This window comes from Pararge aegeria, chromosome 2 (genome assembly GCF_905163445.1).
Source record: "Pararge aegeria chromosome 2, ilParAegt1.1, whole genome shotgun sequence".
Classification (NCBI taxonomy): Eukaryota; Metazoa; Arthropoda; class Insecta; order Lepidoptera; family Nymphalidae; genus Pararge; species Pararge aegeria.
In genome coordinates, this window is record NC_053181.1 from 17,388,139 (window position 1) to 17,411,585 (window position 23,447).

Below are 23,447 nucleotides of genomic sequence, written 5' to 3' on the forward strand. Positions count from 1 at the left end.
TGGCCAGTTTAATGTCGAAACTAACCTACGCCTAACAGGTTAATCCGTTACCATCTTACTACCAGGTGAGATAGCAGACAAGGAATTATATATAGAGGTGTAATAAACAAAGTTCTCAAATAAATATCTGAAGAGGTAGAATATATACCATAACAGTTTTGCTGTTGCCACCAAGATTGTCCTTCAGGAGCCACGTGAGTACTGAATCTCTGTAGGGCACGAACTTGTCCTTATTGTTCTTCCCCGAAGACTGATCTGCCAGTTTTGATATGACGAGACCTAATGTTGTGAGGGACCTGTGGAAAAATATTTTTTGTATCAAGATTTATTCTCAGATGACTAGTTTTAGGCACAGTTTTAAAGTTGATCAAGCTTGCGATTAGCAGGATCAAATTATTTAGTTTACGCTTTACGAAAGCTGAGAATGTGGTTTTTTATCGCTGTAATTTGTGTATGCACACTTATTTGGTTCGTCTGCACTACCTCAAATTATATTCTAGAAATGCGTAACTCTAGCACGGAGTTGTTTTGTTACACGTCAAGAAGATTTATTAAAAGTTTGTCTAGATTCGACATACACATAATTTTATTTTGATCATTTTGCGTTTGGGACATGGCTTATTATAGCTTCCTCCAATTTGACACTGCGACTTTCATCGTCAAAAGTGTACTAGGGTAAGCATCGACTGAATATAATATAGAGATATAAATAAGAAACCAAATCTTGTTGTGGATACACAATGCATCACGGATTCATGGCTTTGCAACATGAGAACATTGTGGATCTAAATTGACTATTAACTGGTAGTTTGTCTTTTTTATGGTCTTTCATTTATTCAGTCCAGACGACGCCAACGCAGGATAACTGTCGGTAAACATGTAACCTTAAATATAATACTGAAATCTTTGTACGCCGCTTACAAAGATTTCAGTTCATTTTAAACAACCAACCTGCCTGAACTCATGCTTGTTAATATTATTTTAATTTATTTTAAGGTTAAGGTCTTTGATCACCTTCAACATAAAAGCATAGCCTCGAGCGATGTGCTTGTATTTCGAAGGTCCCGGTTTCGAACCGCAGCAGGGGCAATTTAATAATTTTAATAATTAAAACATATTTTTTTAATTTTCTCTGATCTGCTCTGGTGGGTTACTTCAACCGTGACTAGGTACCGTAAGATATCTCGTAGACACCGATTAGGGGTATGTGTTTGATATAACTGACATTACCTGTAAGAGTTAGCCCGTTTCCATCATAGACTACATCAAAGCTTACCAGCATGAGAGATAACAGTCAAGGGCTTACTCGTAGTGGAACAAAAAAAAAGGACGTATAAGGAAAATTTCACCATCTCTCAACAAGATTGAGAAAAAGCCACGTAAAGGGCCTATCCCGGATTACTAATCAAATCTTTCGATTTAGAAACCATCTACTATATACTGAACATTCTTTGAAGATATATTGTCCTATTATAATGTTAAGGATTACTTAAACGATAAAAAACATGGGTGTGAATTGCTCTACCTTCATAGCTTAATATTAATTAACTGTAAGATGGTTATAAAATTACCCGGCCAAGTTTTTTGTGGGCTCTTCTTAAACTGTGCGCGTTTGGAAACCTCGTAGATTTATGTTTAAGTTTGCAAACAAAGTTACGAGTATCGACATCCCATTACCATTATATAAACATATATGTATGAACGCTGTAATAGGCAAAGAATTTTTGAATTTGAATTTCATACTCACTTATTAATATTAGATCCTTCCTTTAACCGATCACCTATAGCTCCAGTCTTCACAGCCCGCTCTGAGCCGGCTAAGTCGACTAGGGATAGTCGCGCAGCCTTCTCTCCCGATACCCCTGAGGCCGTGTCGCACAGTGTCTGAGTAAGAACCACACTGAAAACAGCGTGTGATCGCGAGGACTCGCTGTTCATGTTTGTCGCTGCGACCGTTCGGGACTTGTTGCCCTCTGTCATTAGGTTGTTGATATCCTGCAGAAGAAAAAGGGTCGTTAATATTTAAAAACCAGAATCATTCTTGAACATTCTTTTCTAGTAGTAGTTAGAGCTTTTTGTGACAGAGCTCGTCCTAGAAAGCACTTCCTAGGTACTGGAAAACAGCATTTTCAGCCACTTACACATAGATTTACATTTTTAGTAGTAGTAGAGGTTCTGTGACAGAACTCGTCCGGTGAAGTAGGTAAGAGAATATATATGTTGTAATTTATAATTTTTCAATGTTTATACTACGCACCTTTTCGCTCCGACACCGGAGGATCCTTAGGAGATGTTGACTTTACTATGATTCATTGTAAAGTATTGCAAATTAAACTTAATTTTCATAACATATCCTTTTATTCGTTTCTTGACGATATTGCCAAATACATTTTCCTGATTATTTCCTCAACAATCAAACAGCTCTATATCATTTGTATTTGAACAATGAAATCAATATCCAAGCGCACTTTTATATTTAAAATAAAACAATGCCAGTACAGTTAACATAGAGCTGTTTCACAAAGGAACAATAGATCTCATATGGGGATGGCCGTCGTCGGGGGAATTTATTGAATATGTATTTACATCTATTCTAATTAATGCTTAAATGCTTAAATATTTAACGACACGTATCAATATGACAGCCATCAAACTGTTTCATCTGGCTCTAAGCTATGGGCTCCCTAACTAACATGGGGATGACGTCACATGGATTTTGGGGCAGAACCAGCCAATCTGTTGCATTAAAGTTGAATGTCGCGGTAGCTCCACATCGGTACGCACATTGCGTCGTTTAATTTTAAGATACTTAAAACATGGTGTTTTGTAGTTTTTAAATTAAAATAATAGTTTTGGACAATTTTGGTTTTGTTTAACCCTCCGCTGCGGCTAAACTAAATTAAAAATATTTTATTTAACGGAATTCAAGAAGCAGGAGATTTTTACAGTTCGGAAATTTTTATTTAATGTATGCTCGGGCAACTACATCATATATACAACAACGTGTAGACGAGATTACGAAATACTGTTCAAGGGTGTATAAGTACATTTAACAAAGAATTATCCTGTAAAAATATTAAATCAAAAGAATCCAAAAACACCAAGCCTCAATTTTAATATACAACGTGTAACCGAATAACAAAGTACCGTTGAAGGGTGCATAAGAATATTTCACAAGGATTCAACCTGTAAAAATATTAACTAATTCAAAACATTCTAAGCGTTTATTTATGACAACCCTATTGAAGACAAAAGATCGACACACACATATTACCTGCGCTACGCGACGCGTACCAAGTAATTTGAGAGGAGTCACTTGATTTTAATTTTGCATGTGATGTTCGGGCTGTAATTTATTCCTTTCAGCAAAAACTTCGGCAGTGGTTTATTATAAAACTATTCAGTATCATGTTTAATTCTTAAAGACGGTAATGTAGCTCTAAAGCATGTGAAGTAATATTACGGTTTTTATTTACTCTTTGTATATACACTGATTTGGAAAAATCTTATTTTTTCGAAATGTTTCCTTTGATTGCTTATGCTTGTTGAATCAAGATAATCTTCAAAAAAGAGAACCTATTTTTAGCATCTATTTCCACAATCTCCTCCTTTATCTTGCCTTTTCCCTTGTGACGCCAAATCATCTTCAAACTTTGGGACGTACAAAGTTTTAATCACAAAGTCAGCTAGCCTCAGAAAGCATCCGCATGATATCAAACCGAGCGTTTTCGGAGAAGTTCGTCTCTCTTTACGACAATATATTATTAATAACTAATCTATTTCCATAGTCCATGCTAATATTATAAATGTGAAAGTGAGTCTGTCTGTTTGTTTGTTAGTTTGCTGCCTATCTTCAGTTCAACCGATCTAAATGGTATTTGGCATAGAGTTAGCTGGCATATATTATATTTTTTAATAGGAATAATTAAAAGAATATATATAAATAAGGTAATGAGATGATAGTTATGTTTACCATGATTATAAACTTATAGTAGACACTACTAAAAAAAGCTGCAGTCAATTAATAGGTAGCATAGTACTTTTTTAGGAAAATTCAACATCCCTAATATCTGTCCACTTACCCTAATTGTCTACAATTACGCAAATAATGTAAAATGGAAAGCAATTACGGTAATTCTCGTTATTTCGTGTAGGATAACAAAAACTGGACTGGTGGACAAGCTCTCTGAACTGTCCTTTAACTGTACAAAATTGTTTATTCAAGAAATACGATCAAAAATTGATAGATTTAAGAAGCACAGGTTACCAAGAGAATAGCCAAGTTTTAGTAAGTACATAAATTCCAAAGCTTTTGACAGTTCCATTTTTTTTATTTTGTGTTATTTAAAGATTAATTTCTATTTATTTATTATTTATTTTTTTAATTAACATCTTGTTAGTACGGAAGGGCCACTTACACTTACAAGATAGAACTACATAATTTATGGATCAAATCTATAAGACAAATGATTAAAAGATGACATAAAACATTATAAAAGATATAAAGAGGATATTGATATAGTGTATTAGAGTGAAGGTCATTGAATATTCTCAGAGTATCTCAACAATTCACGGAACAATGCTGTCCACCAGTCATGTAATAGATCCCATTGAGCATCGCTGTCTGAATGACGACAATGAACGCGGTATAGGTGCCATGCTTCGTGCAGTGTTACAGGAAGGGATCACGAATAATTTGTTTTTTCGTGGACGAACGTTATTATCTTTTGGGGCACGTATACAACACAGTCGATTATGAAGATCTGGAGCATCGACGTCTCCTCGTAAGATTTGGCACATTATTGACGGCCGATTGGCGCAGTTTGCAGCGACCTTGCTTTCTGAGCCGAAGGCCGTGGGTTCGATTCCCACAACTGGAAAATGTTTGTGTGATGAGTATGAATGTTTGCCAGTGTCTGGGTGTTTATATGTATATTCTAATTATTTAAATATATTATTCATAAAGATATTCATCAGTCATCTTAGTACCCATAACACAAGCTACGCTTACTTTGGGGCTAGGTGGCGATGTGTGTATTGTAGTATATTTATATTTATTACTAGCTGTCCCGGCGAACTTCGTACCGCGCATCATATTTTTTTTTGATGAATGTTATTATTTTAATACTTATTATCCTATTCCGGTCTAAGAGGAATCCAAAAAATCAAATATCATAAAAATTGGTCCAGCCGTTCTTGAGTAATAAATGGTGTAACTGACTTTTTATGTCAACTCAGACGGGAACGCTGTCGAACGGGATAAACAGTATCCTATGTCCGCCTCCTGGCTCTAAGCTACCCACCTACCAATTTTCAGCCATATCGGTACAGCCGTTCTTGAGTTATAAGTAGTGTAACTAACACGACTTTCTTTTATATATATAGATTATTTTTAGTTGGTCGCAAGTCCAAGTTGTAAGGTAAGCAACCTAAAGAAATTTGGTTGTGGTTATGTACCCACATACAGGGCTTGAACAAGTATCTCGGGAAGGCTTGCACTTTTCTACAATGATTCCCTATTCTTTTTCGAAGGGTTGCCAGATGCAACTAATTGTTTCTTGTTTGCTCCGGACTAAGGCTTAATAAAGGAACTTTATTACTAAAGGATTATGAAACTCCAGAGTATTACGCAGTACAAATCCTAATCTTTGATACGAGTCGGCTGCAACTTTGTATTATGGTTTCGGAAGGTTAATTTTTTGTCAAAAGTTACGCCCAGGTCTCTTACATTTTGTACTCTGGGGAATTTAGGAATGCCATGCGTTTTGTACTAATATATAAAAGGTTACTGAACTCTACCAAAAGTCATCACTGAAAATTTATCAGTGATGAACTTCATTTTATTGGCTTCACTCCAGTTACATACAGCAGTATGTATCAGAAATAAGTTCAAAAAAATAAGTAAGTCATCAGCGTATAATAGACATATCGCATGTTTTACACATTCTGGAAGGTGATTAGGAAGAAACGAGGACCTAAAATAGAACCCCGACTTACACCGGAATGCGTATTATATAGCTTTGACTCATACATCCCATAACGAACTAACAGGTGAGGGTCAGAAATTACGTACAGAAGTTGTTTGTCTATAATGTTTTCACAGAATTCAATTTCGATTAATATTAAATAATTAAAATGTAAAATGTGATTACTGTACAAAAATATAAATACTGTGAATCTGAATATTCAATTTGCAACCGAATTAAGAAATACAGTTGAAGGGTGCATAAATATATTTCATAAAGTTTCGCCCAGTAAAAATATTATAAAAAGCATAGTTATTTTTCCATACAAACTAATTCAAAACATTCGGAGTGTTTTCTTATGACAACCCTACTGAGGATAAAAGACCGACACGAGCATAACTACGCTAGGCGACGTTTAAGTCATGCCCATTATAACATTTAAGCAAGTTATGAAACAGCCGATCAAATTATATTGTTTCGCTAATGATGAACGAATGAGGGAGGGGGGGTACCGCTACGGTGCCGTGTCGCTCGCAATTGCTATTTTCTTATTGCTGAATCTTCATTTCGTTATTTTTACCAATAAATTGCAGGCATTCAACAAATTATCAGTGCCGTTGTAAGACGACCGTTAATAATCTAATCTCTGAGCAAGCAACTAGACTGCAATTTCAAATAGCATGACCTTAAAGTTTCAGCAATCAGTATTTAATTTAATGATGAAACTACGCTAGAAGCCAGCTACCTTAACAAATCTGCACCTTGCCTTGGACTAAGTTCGGGGCGAAATCAAATTATGTACACGAGGTGGAAACTTGGGCAAACTTCCACGGACCAACTCCACCATGCCGGCCGTCATCGCATCTTAAATGTTCTTTAACATTGCAATCAGCATGTTGATTATTAAGTGTAAAACTATTGCTTACAAATTCTTCGTAAAGGGATTCAAGAAAACTTCAGTTAAAAACGTATATTGTAAAAAAAAAGGTACGTTTGCATTTCAAGTAGATTTATGGCTTACAACTCTATTTTCGCAACATTTGTTAAGAGCTAGGTATCAATCTAATTTGTCTCACAACACACACCTAGCTTTACCGACCGCACCGCTTCGGCGAGATGGTATAATAACGGTGTTTTCAAATTTATAAATCGGTTTTTTTAATTTATATAATTCAATAAATATTCCTTTTTCACTTCTTATCAAGAATTCTACAATTTTTCGTATCTTTATCAAGTAGTATGTACTGTTTATCTATGACATAATTATAGGATCATGGAGTTCTCCTAATGTCTTTAAAGAAATGATTTTTGTTTGTTACAAATAAAGACATACTACATCGAGTTACTGCGAGTTAGAAGATATATAAATATATAAATAATATAGATATATAAATCATACACGAAACTTATTTTCACGCTATCTTTCAACTTTCCGGCGTAGCATCAAGATGAAACATAAATCAGTTTCTTATCCCCGACGCCGAGCAATACAAGAGCGAAGTCATTCTGTACTCCTACATATTTATATTCTCCTAGTCAAAGTTCAAATCTTGAGAACATATTTGGCGTAACTGTGAATACAAATTGTTTATTCCTTTCGGAATATTTACCGTAGAACATGCGATGCTATTAAAGAATTTAATTAAACATGCAGCCCGACAACATCTATTGGAGCAGCGTGGTGGGTTTATGACCGAGAAAAGTAATGCAATTAATTATATAATTGTGTCTTCTATGTAGAATTAATAGTTAACTACATAAGTGGATCCTTGTAGTTCATTCAGAGGAGTAAATATGTAACATTGGCACTTAAAAACCCAGATATAAATCTTGGAATTTTATTAAATGATAAAATGCTATGCAATAAGTATTCGAGGAGTGTGACTACAGACAAGCACAATATTCATGTTACCTTAGAACCAAGCTAATGACGTAAACTAGCTAAACCTTTGTAGGTTTTATGAATCAAAATGTTATGTCAATATAAACGTTCTGAACGTCAAATTTTCTGTCGTAAGCCTCCCGGGCTTCGGCCGCGGCTAGTTAACACCCTACCGACAAAGACGTGCCGCTAAGCGGTTTAGCGTTCCGGTTCGATGCCGTGTAAAAACCATAGCGGTACGGTTAATATAACTGCCATATCCCTAACTAGTGTTGCCCAAATGCAAGAACAAGACGAGACTTAGCCAGTCTTGGTCTTGGTCTTGCGCCAATACACCTGGTCTTGGTCTTGGTCTCGGTCTTGCGCTCCCAGTCTTGGTCTTGGTCTTGGTCTTGCAGCAAGAGTCTTGCAAGTCTTGCAATTACCTATTAGTCTATTACTATTTATTAAAGTTTACTTTAAATCTTAGAAAAACGTATTAGAATTGGAACATTGTGAGCTTGAATTAACATAGCCATAGTAAAGATCAAGCAGATTAATAAATAACTGAAGATTTGATAAGAAATTCGAAAAATCAACTGACCTATATGTCGTTTTCCATGAAAGTAACTGTTTCTTAATAAACATTTATGATTTATAAGCTTACATTTGCTAAAACAACTTGTAAAAACTTAAGAAATATAATGACTAAATGTACAATAATAGTACCTAAGTAATTAGTTTAAAACCATATAAGTAATCAATATTATAATTACTTACTAGAATGAATTATTATGACATCTACTACCTATCCTCACCATTTTATCCTAATCATAATACTACTTGCGTGATCAGTATAATGTACAATGCCTGGAATGCCCTCCCATCTTCCGTCTTCCCTGATACCTATAATCTGGGTACCTTCAAATCAAGAGTGAATAGGCATCTTCTAGGCAAGCGCGCTTCATCTTAGGCTACATCATCATTTACCATCAGGTGTGATTGCAGTCAAGCACTTGTCTATATACTTTAAAAAAAAAAAAAAAAAAAAAATGTATTCATTTTCATTCTAAGCACTCTGAAACTTATTTATTCTTTGGAACACCTGTAGGTACTCTTAAAATTCGAAATTATTTTGCATGAATAGTGTCAAATGTTATGATTTCGGCGCGGCGGCAACGATTGTTTTAGATTTCAAAAGAAGCCGCCGGCGCGTGTATCATAACCATGTACTTCCGAAAAGCGGCAAATTTCTTTGAGAAGTAAGTACAAAACCTTTGATGCCGCATTATCAAAGTGCCGATGGTTAAAACATAACTATGCATGCACTCAGTTTGATTTTAATAGATATTTTTTTATTCGCTATGTTTATGGTATTAGTCGTAATGCGCATAGGTCCAGTTTTTCATATTCTTTGATATAGTTTTTTGCGTCTCATAGAATTCCTAAGCGTACCTACCTACCTATACACCGAACTGTTACACCTAACTACTCCGTGAAATAGCGCTAAGTCCTAGCTGCAAGACGCAAGAGTCTTGCAGGCTATGTCTTGTTCTTGCTCAAGTCTTGCACGGTCAGTCTTGGTCTTGGTCTTGCTAAAAATACGCGGTCTTGTTCTTGGTCTTGGTCTTGCAAAAACGCAAGAACAAGACCAAGACTGCAAGACCAAGACTGAATTTGGGCAACACTATCCCTAACAGGTTAACCCGTTATATCATCACTTGCCATCGGGTGATATTGCAGTCAAGGGCTAAATTGTAGTGGAATGAAAAAAATCCGACCAATTTGCAATCTCACTTACCTACCTACAGTCCTGATCGAAGCGAAATTAAAGCGACCCGACAAACGATTGAACATAGAGAGTGAACGAAATAAAAGGAGCAGTGAAACGGGTCATGGACGCAGCAATTGATCAGTGGAAGCATAATCGATACCAGCACTGATCAGTAACACTTAGTACGTCTTGCAAAATCGCAATCGAATATCGAAAATGTATGTTTCGGTGAAACGTGTGGAAAGTAAATAGTAAAGCAGGTACTGTAAATGATTTGACTTAAATGGAAATTATAGCCACGTTATGCTCTGTTTATGAAATAATAATTTACAATGTAATATTTTGTAAAATTGCGAATTTGGATAAAATATTATTTGGTAAAATAAAAGGATTGCGAACATAATATTTGTAAAATTGTTAGTTTGTGGAATACGGCGTTTGTGATTCGATTAATTTTTAAAACGATTTTGTTAAAATGATCATTAGTGAACTCATTATTATCTAATTGATCAACATAATCATGAGCGTTATAATTTTTCGCTTCTAGTGCTAGGTCTAGACCTAGCACTAGCAAAGCAACTCTGCATTGAATTTCGCTTCCGATTACAGTGAAAACTCGTACTGTTGGTTCAGATGTAACTTTTACTCCGTCTTGCTTTCTTTGTTTATGCCAGTTTTTGTAATCGGTCTTTACAATAGAACAATAGATAATTTAGTACTTATAGAGCAGTGGAGTGCACGCCATAGAGGCATACGATCACTGGTGCGAAAATCTCCAGTACGAGTGATGAAAAACTTAAGCATAGGCATTGTAAGTTATAAAAAGCCTACCTTTGAATATTCATAACTCGTACTGAAGATTTTCTTAATTTTGTATCATCTGCATACCCTGCGCATACCCTCTATGCACGCTTTTGCATACGATCTCTAGTTGGTAGTTAGTAAAACATAATAAATACTTTAGTAGGTACTCTGAAACGTGATATTTCAAATATCGAATGTCGATTATATTAAAGCTAGGTTTAATTTTGACGCTGTTTGTTCCGCAGTTGTAAACGTAACGTGTAATCTTTTTTTTTTATTGAACTACAACTTAGCTCTTGACTGCCATCTCACCTGCTGGTAAGTGATGATGCAGTCTAAGATAGTAACGAGCTAAGCTTTTTGGGGTAAAGAAGTTATGTGTATTTATTTATTGTTTTCAACTTACGACATACATTACAGGAGTTTTCCGAATTCACTAGCGTAGACTTTAATATTCCGATGCATCTATCTACATACATTATAAACTGTATTTTAAATACCTATATAGTAAATAATATTAATGTAACAAATACACCACAGAGCAACACTTGTGAGTCCAGTCGCAGTAGTTAAAACAGATTCCTTCTCTCATCTATGACGTTAAGGGTGCGAATCGCTTGCGTCAGCGGCTCCTGGTTGAGTAAGTTGGTGGGCACCGCCAACAATGGCGGCCCTCGACGTCGCCAAACGTACCGGCCCGGGGCACAAAGACTCACCTACCCTAAAACGTCCGCATTATTAAACTTCTCTTTTCATTCTTTTTTCTTTTTTCATTATTTAATTATGTATGTATTTATATATATATTTATTATATATGTATTTATATATTTATTTATATTATATGTATGTCTATTTATTGCCGAATATATATGTATATTATATGTAGTATAATTGCACTATCCCGCTCTCTTGCAGCTTTTCCTTCTGTCAGAGATTGCCTGTAAGAGATTGCTTGCAGCAATAAGGCCGCCTTTGCATGCCTACAATTCTTGTTGTTGTTTATTCTATATTTTATGTATATTCTGATGTTTGTGTGCAATAAAGTATTTCTTCTTCTTCTTCTTCTCTCTAAATATTATAAAAATAAACAATATAAGTATTTGATCATTTCCGACTTTTAGTTCGTTATTGCCGACCATATCCAGAATAAATAATGTTGGGTACATTGTGGCATACTATGGGTATACCCCGTTAAGCTTCATGTACAGGTACCTAACGAATTTATTTTGCACTCCACCATAAGGCTATATCTAGTCTCATGTGGAGCCCAAATAACCGAGTTACTTTCCAACAAGATCCTCCAAGACAGTCACGGGCAAACTTGCAGAGGAATAAAAAAAAAACCCTCACAGTTTAGCCCGCTACCACTGCAATATCTTTACTTAACATCAGACATAAATTATATCCCCTGATATACCCTGGGATATACCCTGGGATATACCCTGACAAGGGATATAATTGACGTGTCTACCTGCTAAAGCACGGGAACAGGGAATTGGAGAAGTTTAACCCCGTTTATTATTACACATATATTATGGGTATATTATTTCCACTCGTGTGCCAGTGCTCTGAGACTTGATACAGCTGTGGGAGTGGAATAAATTTCTATCCTTTCCCCGATGATATAATTGTCTCCTGCCCGTGCTAGCCGTGCCTATGAGATAACAGCAACGGCTAACTTATAATGGAATAAAAAAAAAAGATTGTTATGAACAGAAAAATGTATTAAAATTTATTGATTCAAAATCATTCAATATAGATGGAGGCAAATGTGTTTACCCGTCGCACCTCTCATCAACAATTTGTGAACTCACTCTAATATAATTCTCAATTTCCCCTCCAATCAATCGCACTTGTTTTTCCACGAGTGCCGTATAATGGTCGCAATTGGAAAATATCGATTCGCGCTCCGCGGAGTCGTTGATTAGATTTGCGAGTGGTTAAACATCGAATAACCGTTTTGCACTTGCGAAATACACGAAAAATTCCACATAATTGCTGGTTATAGGTGTTTTTGAAAAGCAGTAGGTATTCATGACATGACTAGTAGTACTAAGGGAGGGTTATTTAAATACGAGATTGAGGCTTAAAACCGTGCACTATAGTTTTTACCAGTATGACAGTGGAACAGTTAAGCCTTTAAGTACCTTCGACAAATAAATGATTTAACTGACAACTTTATGTTTCTGTAGATAGTCCTACGACACCACACTTTTGGCTGTCTACCGCTAACGCCATTTGAATTGTGTCACGCGAACGAGCTTATGCATGTGGCCCAACATCATCATGTGAACATCACTGCACGGGATTCCAAATACCAAGGTCTTGTGCCGCTTAAGTCAAGTGGCTTTCTGCGACTCGTCCGATGACGACATTCGACATTGGTCCACATTGTCGGGGGTATACCAACGCTGAGTTTACCACCAACACCTCCAGCACCTTAGGACCCCCACCGACCATAGGTTCCCCGAACTATGTGCCCTGCTCATTGCTTCGCGACTCGTTGAGCTATGTGGCCCTTTGCGCCTTCGAAATTAATTAGGCACACTTCGAAGAAAATTCCCATTAGGTACTTTAGCTATTTTCTACATTTAAATTATGTGAATAAAACGACTTTACAAAAGCTGAAAACATAAAACTTTACATGTAGGTTCTAAAATGTAGGTTTTAAAAAGTTCTTTGCTTTTCAAACATCGCAGTTGTAACACATATTTTCTAGAGCGAAGGCTTTTGAGCTTTAAGTCAATGCGGAGTACAAAGAGTAAAGAGCACTTTTTATTTAACATGAATATCTTGATGAGATTATTAAAATGATATTTACGATAGCTAAAAATACTTTTAGTTAAAGCTTCTTTTGGTTTTACAAGCATGTCACCTCTTTCGTTAACTGAAATTCCACGAAATCGCTTCGTGCAACACACACTCAACAGCGGGCCGTGGCAGGTCAAACCTCCAATTACCACTCTTCTATGGAGATAAGAAGTTTGCCCCCGGCAGTTGGGCAATTAATAGGATGATGATAAAGATAATGTTACTATTATAATATGTATGTTACAAACAATGTAAGTGTTGATTGGTCACGTTTTCCTGCTTTTACGTTTTACACTTAACTTACCTTCACTATTTAATAAGTATAACTTGTATTCTACCGGTAAAGGTGATTTACTTTTTCAGTGATATAAAAGCGATGCAATTATTTCCATCCATCTGACCAATTATTTATTTTATATTAACAAAAGTGTAATAAAATGCATAATGAAATATTTACATATATGCATTTTTTTACTTTTTCTTAATACTTCTAACTTATTATGTAATCTCACGGTAGCGTACTAAAGGCACTTGCGTCAAGTTTTCAGCATTCCAACCCTAGGTCCCAAAGTGACTTAGCACTCCTAGTCAGTCAATAAGGTAACTTCCTGTCACTCACGCGGCTCATAAATACGCTCGGCTTGGAAATATTGAGATTTTATCATAAGATATTTCAAGTAGCTCTGATGGCGTTATAAACACGCTTGTTTACAATGCCTCTCGTTAGGTTTCAATGGGTACGCTTTAGGTAATTATATTGTAAAAATCGGTTTTGCGATACATCATCGTAATCATTAACGCTTCTAAGTTAATTTTTTAATAAATACATATATTAAAATAAAAATAAAAAAGTAACGTACAATTAATGCCAAAACGCTTTTATTCTTTCTAAAATTTATTTTATTCTTTCTCAAAAATTACAAGAGCAATCCTTGTTCGAATCGAAATTTCAAGAACAATTTATGCATTTTACATTTCTGTTCGGAATTATTCATACCTTAGATAAATCCCTTTATTAAATATATTTCATATCCGATAGCGTTAGAGCGATTTATGTATTTATTCTCGAACCCAAATTATAAAAGCAATCCTCTGTATCGAACTTAGAATAACTATTTATGTATTTTACAAATCTGTTCCAAACAACTCATACCTGATAAAAATTTAATGAATCTGTTTGATATCCAATATCGTCAGAGCGCTTCTTTTATATAATCTCGCAAAGTACCTTAATCTTGAGACCACGTTGATATAAAACTTTAGATAAAAATTTATGCATTTTAGATTTGTATTATGCAATTATTCCACCCCTTCCATTTATTAGAACCCAATAATTTCTGAATAACTAGTGATTTTCTTTTGCCGCAGGCTTTGTTGGGTAATGTTGTAAAGCACCGCTAAAATAAAGCTATTTTCTACATCTTATTCAATGTAAAAAGATTTAAAGAACTATTTTTTTGCCAAGGGAATTTTATTCCTATGTCTAACTGGAGTTCTAGATGTTTTTTTTTTTTTTATACATTCAGTCGATTTAAAAAAAAAGATATCCTTGCTAATATAATAAATCCGAAAGTGTGTTTATCTGTTTGACCTTCCTTAACGCACTATCTAAGCAACCAATAAACTTGACTAGGAATACAGTTAGTTGAAAGGATGAAAGACTAAAGGCTGAGATGATGATGAGAGTAACATGGGCTCGTTTTTATCACAGTTTAGTTATAGTAAACGGTTACTATGGGATTTGTAAAAACCATAATAAAAGCAGACGAAGAACGCTGGCACCAGCTAGTACGAATTTAATATGTTTATTTATTTTAAACTCTAATTACATCTATCACTTCATAAGATCACTTTTAGTTAAAAGGCCGCCTTTGCACCCTAGCACTAAAGTACTATTACTTTATTCCTTGTGTTTTTCTTATTGGGTTGTCTTATAGTAAAGTTTATCTATACTATTCTATTCTATCTACCGATGCAAATTACATTCAGATATCACAACATCTTATTTAGTTTGAAAAAAACTAGCCATTTTAAGTTATTCGATAACATCAAAGCATTTCCTTTATTTAAATTCGCAGACAAATTACAAGAGCATTCCTCTCCAAGTTTGCAGAACCATTTTTACTTCGAGATAACTTTTCAATTTTGCTGATACTATAATGGAATAAGATTTACCGCTCTCTTTTACACTCGAATTAGTAAAATATTTTATTACTCTTGCTTTTTTTAGCTGTAGCGGTCTCCACATGGCGAGACTCCACATACTAAACCAGATGGCGCTACAAAAATCCTGCATCGCGCTAGCGAAGTGTTCACAAAAATTGGTGATGGTATCACCATAGCTCCCGTACACAAGTTTCCATCTCCAGGATGTAGGGTGGCATATCCAAATCCATAGTGCCAAATGTCATTAAGATCAGTGCAATGATTTCCTGTTCAAACATATTCAGGACTTAAGCTGTAATGTTAATAAGAACAGTACAATGGGGTATCCGAGTGTAGTTAACAAAGTAACTAAACACATAGTCACACTTTCGCATTTCTAATATTAGTATGGATATGAATCCAACGAAACAACCTTTGAAATACTGAAAGATACTCAACAATGCCTAGCATGTATTTAATCTCGCGGAGTAAATTAAAAGAGAGGGAGAGTATAAATGGTTATACGTAATAGTACTTAGTTAGATGTAGAGGATTTTATGAACTCTACACGAGCATAATACTCTTGGGTTTGAACGACGAACATCAAGCTTAATTTGCTATAATCCGCGTTAACTAGACAAATCTGTGTGAAGTTTTCTATATTAAATATTTTGACGATCTCCCTGGCACAGTGAGCGAGCTGATGAGCGCTGGTGGTTTAAAGTGGTAGGTCTTGGGTTCGATCACCGGCAGGGGCAATTTTGCGAATTTATAATTTCCGTACTTTATATGGTCTGGTCTGGTGGTAGCCTTCGGCCATGGCTAGTTATCGTTATACCGACAAAGAAGTACCGCTAAGCGATCCAGCGTTATAGACTTCTGACATGCGTTTATACACTAACTAGCTGTTGCTCGCGACTTCGTCTGCGTTTGATTTTGTTTTTTGATGTGGCATTCAATTTAGTTGTAGTTCTAAAAAAAATTAAGTATTCATTATCGCTAAGCCATAAATGAGGGGTTTGCTGCTGTCCTCTATCTCGAACCACATTCACCAGATCTACACAAAGTTTGGGCAAAATTAAACACATATTATAACCTCTATAGTACAAAAATAATTATTTCAATCGGTTATAATTTGTCGGAGTTTGGTGTAAAATCGTCAAACACTTTAATCCTCTCTCCCAAAGGAAGCGAGCTTAGTGTCGGGATAAAAATTATTCTATATTACTTCTAACACTTTCAAGAATATGTGTACAAAGATTCATGAGGATCGGTTAAGTAGGTTCTGCGTGTAAGCGTAACCAACAAACTTACATTGACATTTATAATATTAGTAGGGATAATAAGAGGTAATAGTACGGATATTATTTGTGAATTGGACTAAATGCAAACTAGTAACCTCAAATTATCAGGTGCATCCAATACTTCCATTAGAATTTTAAGAGTCTTCATTTACCCCTCTGGTCACCGGTTCTACCGCGAACGTTGTAACGACCGCAATTTGACTTCTCTCAGTGGAGCCCGAATTTGAATTGTGAGCGATTAAACATTGAATACGCTTTCTGAATTCGTGAAATGGGTTTTGTTTTGCGTCCAAGGAGTGGTGAATGCTTTCATAAGTTTAGGTACGTGGCGCTAAGTGTTAATGTTGTATACCTACACACCATTCTATTTTATTTGTTTTGTGTAAACCATCTCTTCATTGCATTTTGTGTAACTTATGTGTAAAACATTTATAAACTAGCCAACTGCCCCGGCCTAGAACGGTTGCTGTCGTGGAGTGATTAATTAGCTAGCGTTTGCCATGTAATCACAGGAACTTGTTATGATTGTTTGTATAAAAACATTACAAATCTTTGAACTACTTTGCTTTTCTCTATAGTGGGTATACCACTTAAATGTGTACTACATATAAAACTTCCTCTTAAATCACTTCACCTATTGCTGAAATCGCTAAGATCATCTTAAGCTAAGACAACTGTTATCACCTTCTCATCTTCAACAGTCAAGTAAAAAAATTGTGATTATACACTAGTTGTTATAGAACCGCGAATCAGTGTTCTTTGTCACTCTTATCTTTGAGGGCTTTTGCAAAACGACTGTACGGCAGCCCTATCGTACTCTTACATACATTAAACTCAAATTACAAAAAAGTAGGCCTGTGCATAATATAAGCTACGGAAAAATTTAACCCCAAAGACATATTTTGTCTTATACTCAACGGAGAAATTGTGCGTCGATAAATGCTAGTTTACCATAAAAACTATATTCGAGGGCCCATTTTGAAATCGGATCTTGGAAGTCAGTATGTCAGATATAATGAACCGCTGGGGAATGCATTTACGCATACCTTCCGAGGAAACGTATGTGGGATTCAATGGCGGGCCACAATACTCACTAAACCTAAGCTATTGTGCTGTGGTGTAGGTGAACACTTCGGTGCTATAGGGATACTCCTTGTGTTCCAAACCAACAAACCTCGTGTTTAACAATAGATAACCATTTACCATTTGTCAAGCACGAGGTAAATAATATGAGTATACCACTCATCTACGGCTCTATCTAAGCGCGAACTATAATGGGTGTAATTGAATCCCTCTCTCGCTCGTCAGAATTAAGAACGCGAATTTAATGTTCAATCACCCATCGATCATTAAATACGCGATCTGAATTCGTGAAATGGGCTCTTCGTTGAAGACCCGGTGTGTGATTATTTATTATTATTAGCAATGTTGGCAGAAAGATCTCGGCCTGTAGTGATTTATATTAAAATAAACAACTCTTGTTATACGACTTTTTTGAAGTAAAACTTCTTTAGGCGCGACTAGGGAGTAACTCAGATTTTTTTCTGAGGGAAATAACGTTTATGTCAGACGTCTGTGTAGTTTAAAAATAATAATTAGGATTGATCGTAAGTATATGTCATATACTGAACGCTTCTTGACTTATACGCCAGCTAGTGGCGAATATCATAAGGTTTTTTGAAAATCTCTGAATATACTTGTTTATTTATTACTTTTGTAATAAATAAATTATTAGTTAATTTTGTGACGATTGCGACATTCTATAATATTCGATGACTAGGTTATTGGCATGTGCTGATCAAACCTTCAATTTTCTCCTCCTAATTATTCTATTTAAGAAATGAAAATATTTATAAAATGTGATATTAATGAATTTTAAATAGAATATAAAATGAAATAGAGAATTTTAAATGAAATGGCGGAGTCCCAGGAACATTTTACTCTTTCATAGTTTAGGAAAAAATTAAATGTAAAATATTTTACATAGATACTCTACTTGTAACTACTCTGTAATATAACATAGGCAACAGCACGCCAACCACGGCTCTATCGTATGGTACCCGACTGAGGGACGTTGTCCAATCACATGTATTTAGTTTTACAGTGTAATGTCATTTTACAGAAATAACAATTTTTGTATGATGTCAATAAATACTTATTTTTTAAAAGTCGTAGAACAATAATTGTTACTTTTAATGAGTGTAACTACAAGGCCGAGAGCTTTCTGGTATTTTATATTTAACCCTATATAATGGAGTTTGTAATCACAATTTGTGTATATAAATAGTAAATAAATTGAAGGACTTATCCTATCCCACCTAAAAGCTATAAGAACTACAACAGACGCAATCCGATATAGCTCTTTATTAATCACGCGAATTAAGAACGCGTACCTATTTAATGTTCAATCACTAATTAAACATTTAATTCGCGTTCCGAATTCGTAAAATGGGCTCGTCGTTGAAAAACCGGTGAATTATTAATTATTTTATGCAGTGTTTTAATGTTAAACAAGCTGTAGCCGGCAACGCTTTGCTATACCACATTCTGATATTATGCTCACGGGAACGCTTTATTTTCCCAAGATAAAATGTATCCAACGAGCCGTGTCCAGGATGATGCAAACTATTTACATGCAAAATTTCGCACAGACAAATTAATCGGACAAGCCATGCATGGCCCATGGGTAATAAATGCTGTTTTAAACCCATTTCCTTCAAAAAAAGGAGGAGGTCTCTTCATGTATCTTCTTTTTAGGGTGCCGTCTCCTTACCAAGGTTGGCAATCATTACGGCCATTTCTACTTTGGACACCGCTGCTCTAAATAATGATTTGGTGGGCTTTCAAAACCATTGTCGTAGATTTTTGATGATGAAAATGAAATGAAATTCTTCTCCGGCCAGGCCTTCTTTTTCATGTACGCTCGGACATAACTCCGTCATTTATAGACTAATTGGCAGAATCATTTTTTTGTTCTAAAGAAGTTTATTTTAAATGGTCCCATTTAATTTTCACATAGATCTGATGAAAAGTTTCGGCGACAGACAACGGAATCCTTCAAAAAATGACAGCAAATTAACGGCGATAGTTGCGCATAAGTATACTTTTTTTTTTCCTTTTTTTTGTTCTCTGGCAGCAGTTGATAGGTTAAATGCATTATAATAGTAATCCAACTTTGTTATATCGCACGTAGACCATCCAGCCTCAGAGTGAGAAGTCATAGTTAGCCTTCGTTTTAGTTGATTTGATACAACACAATTTGTCTAAGGTTGTTGACGTTGTTTTTCAGGTGAAATACACGATAGGCGCTTAGTTTTACACACAATGGAATAAAGCTTGTCTGTAAACTATGCTGCTACAACCAATGCTTAGTGATCTTCGTGAAATAGAAGGACTTAACCAATAGAATAATACTTCAAATATATTATTTACATTAAAAATACATATTTTTGTATTAAGGGATATTCGAGGACTCAAGAGACCATTAAGTTATATTTGTACCAGCTATTAATATCGAACAAATCGTTCGCCAACCACTCCGCCTATTAAATAAGTGTTCTGAATTCGTGAAACTGCCTTTAAACATTTTATTGTACGAAGCAATACTTATAAAGGCAAATTTTCCCTCCAGCCAATCGCAATTGATTCTCCCGAACGATGTAAAGGGTTCTAATTTAATATTTGAACCTCACTCCATGGAGTCGTTATTTCGATCTGTGAGTAATTAAAAGTCGAATAATTTCATCGTGATTCGTTGTAAGTGTCAGATTTTCATTTTAAAATACCCATAATATATATTTTTAAACTCGTAATAATTTTAGGAAAAATTGTTTTCATTATATTTCTCCTATAAGTAAAACGGACAAAGGCGTCGTTTAATCAATTAAAAACCTATTCGATTTGGGAACATTTTTTTAAATCGATCAAAAACTATATAAACGTTAATTTTACCTTCTAGTAAATTGGTATCAATTGTAATTTTACGAATGCCGTAACGATATAATTGGTTATTGACACTTAATTATAGCAATCACGAATTCTGGATGAATGCCCATCGTATTTACGAGTATTTCAACGTAAGAAATTATATTTTAAACTTCACAGAACAATTGCAATCGATACAACCAAATAGTTGAATGTTGGTAAGTTCCCGAGCTGACGGACTGAAAGATCCTCAGTTTGTAGAAACATGAATTTTAGACAACCTTTTCTTAAACGGTATGCTAAAACAGGTTTGCCCTAAACTTGACCCCATTAGGGTGAAATGTCGGAAAACGGCATGAATCTTTGTATGGAGGTCTTGTTATTGTAGAACTAAATTTTCATGAAATAAGATTTACAAAAAAAATATATTTGCTTTTTTGTTTGAAAAGATTTATAAACTGAACCCGCAAAGAAAGGGTTTCTTTATTAAGATTCCTTGTGACAAGAGGTTTTTACGCCGCAATCTCAGTATCCTGCAATCGTTTTCCGTATATTTTCTTTCCCCATCGGAGTCTCAGTTGAGAGTCCAACTTTACTTTACATCTGGGAGATAGAATGGCTGTTGTATTATACAATGTTAACCCTGAGGTTGCGTCAACAATAAAAACGAACGTTCCAAAATCCGATCGACGTCAGCAATCCATCACAGATCGTTTCTAGTTTCTACATCACATATTGCGAATGAACCGCCCACACTGGACCGAAATTCAAATCAGAGTTTCGAGATAAAAATCTTTTGTTTTTTTTCGTATTCTATCTACCTACAAACATAGAGTCGGGGATGATCGGTTTTTCAGCCGCTGGTGTAGTAACATTTTCAAATAGTCTTTAGGTACATTGGAAAATCGGTTTCTTTTATTTCATTGAATTGCACAGTCGCAATGATATCCGTACAGTTCCGAATTTGAATTCGGTTCGTCGAACTGAAATTCAACAATGCGTGAGCTTATTAAGAGTAACATATTTAGGTAATCAATGTGGAGTGGATGACTGAGTATTAGATTATTCTTTGAATTTAAAAATAAAGGCGTAATTATAATACTATGACAGTCGAATTTTTACTTTCTTTAGGACAAGCGCTCACCAGTGACTTCAGAGCATATTTATTTGTACGCAACCTACATTCATACTTACTAGGGGTAACACAGACCAGGGTAAACATACAGATTTCGATGTTTAAAGATAGGCTTAGGAAATCCCCTTTGATGACAACGATTTTTAAAAATTGGAATCTGTATCTTGTTACTATGAGTTACGTATTCACTTACTATGGGTTAAGAAAAAATAAACAAAGCTTGTTAAAACATTCGCAAATGAAAGACGCAGATTTTTATTTTACCATTGAAAACACAAGAAAACGTAATTAAAAATAAATGGGGTATCCTTTTTTATTACACTGCAAGTCGGTGTAATAAAAAAGGATACCCCATCCCTTGCTGGTAGGTAACAGAGGATGCAGTCAAAAGTCAATGAGTCGAATATGATAACCATGATGTACGAGTGTATTCAAAATGTACCTCAGCCGGGTTTTTACTAGTTGTCAAGTACTTAAAATAAACTCAAAATAAGTGTGGTGTATACATAAAATTATTTAACTTTCAACAAAAAATATTGCTTCTAGACATACAATTTAAACGATGAGAGAGTACCTATGACCTTTTTTGAATTAAATTTTTCCTATAGTTTTCCTTTGCCTAAATAAGGCATATCTTGTAATAATTCGATGATGATTTAAAATTAAACTAAATATGTTAGAGGAGTTCACGAAATAATTATAGCGCATAATAATATATTCAGCGCACAGCTCTTTAACCCGACATTGCATTAATGATGTAAAATACTTCAACCATTTCAATTATTTAATGGTAAACGTTTGCAAACAGTAAGTGCTTACATATTATTCAATATCATATGATTATTTATAATCAAAACCAACGCGACCATTTAATAAAATTACGAATAAGTAAATATAAATATATTACTCCAATACACACGTCGCCATCTAGGCCCAAAGTAAGCGTAGCTTGTGTTATGGGTACTAAGATGACTGTTGAATATTTTTATAAATAAAATACATAAATACTTAGAATATACATATAAACACCCAGACACTGAAAAATATTCATGCTCATCACACGAACATTTTCCAGTTGTGGGAATCGAACCCACGGCCTTGGACTCAGAAAGCAGGATCGCTGCAAACTGCGCCAATCGGCCGTCAAGTAATATTGGATGAATTAATTTTAAATGATGCGCTTCCATATTATTATTATAACAGCACTCATAATATAAACGGGGTTTTGTATAACACATTGGTGAATGTTTACTCTGTTCAAGAATATAAATTTACACAACATACATCCCTATCCCTACTAATCCCTAATAATATTATAAATATGAATGTAAGTTTGTTTGTTACGCTTTCACGCAAAAACTACTGAACCGGTCATCATAAAACTTTGGAAACATATTCTCGGCGGTAATAGAAGTAATATAGGATACTTTTTATCCCGAAATTAGGCTCAGTTCCTTTGGCAGAGGTGCTGAAAAAGTTTCACGGTTTTACACAAGGACTATATAAAAAATGTTAGGAGGAGGATGGATGATAAATAAAGGAGCTGAGACTGGTCAGACAGTTCTTTTCAGATATTGTTTATGCGAATAGATTTTTTTTTATAAGAATACACAACTTAAAAATTTCAGTACAACTACACCTAATTTGAATGTCCATGTGTCTCAAAAACAAAAACAAACGCAGACGAAGCCGCGAGAAACAGCTAGTATTTAATAATATAATG

General features: G+C 35.0%; 1 protein-coding gene across 8 annotated transcripts in view; it reads right to left on the bottom strand.

Moving 5' to 3' along the window:
* LOC120628746 (kinesin-like protein KIF13B) overlaps nucleotides 1-23,447 on the bottom strand; it is a 208,163-nt gene that overhangs the window by 36,824 nt on the left and 147,892 nt on the right. For all 8 annotated transcript variants that reach the window (XM_039897376.1, XM_039897360.1, XM_039897404.1 and 5 more), the window contains exons 6-7: nucleotides 1,748-1,995; nucleotides 149-296 (exon numbers count right to left, since the gene is read on the bottom strand). In XM_039897376.1, coding sequence (XP_039753310.1) covers nucleotides 149-296; nucleotides 1,748-1,995 — 396 coding nt within the window. The remainder of the gene's footprint in view (nucleotides 1-148; nucleotides 297-1,747; nucleotides 1,996-23,447) is intronic.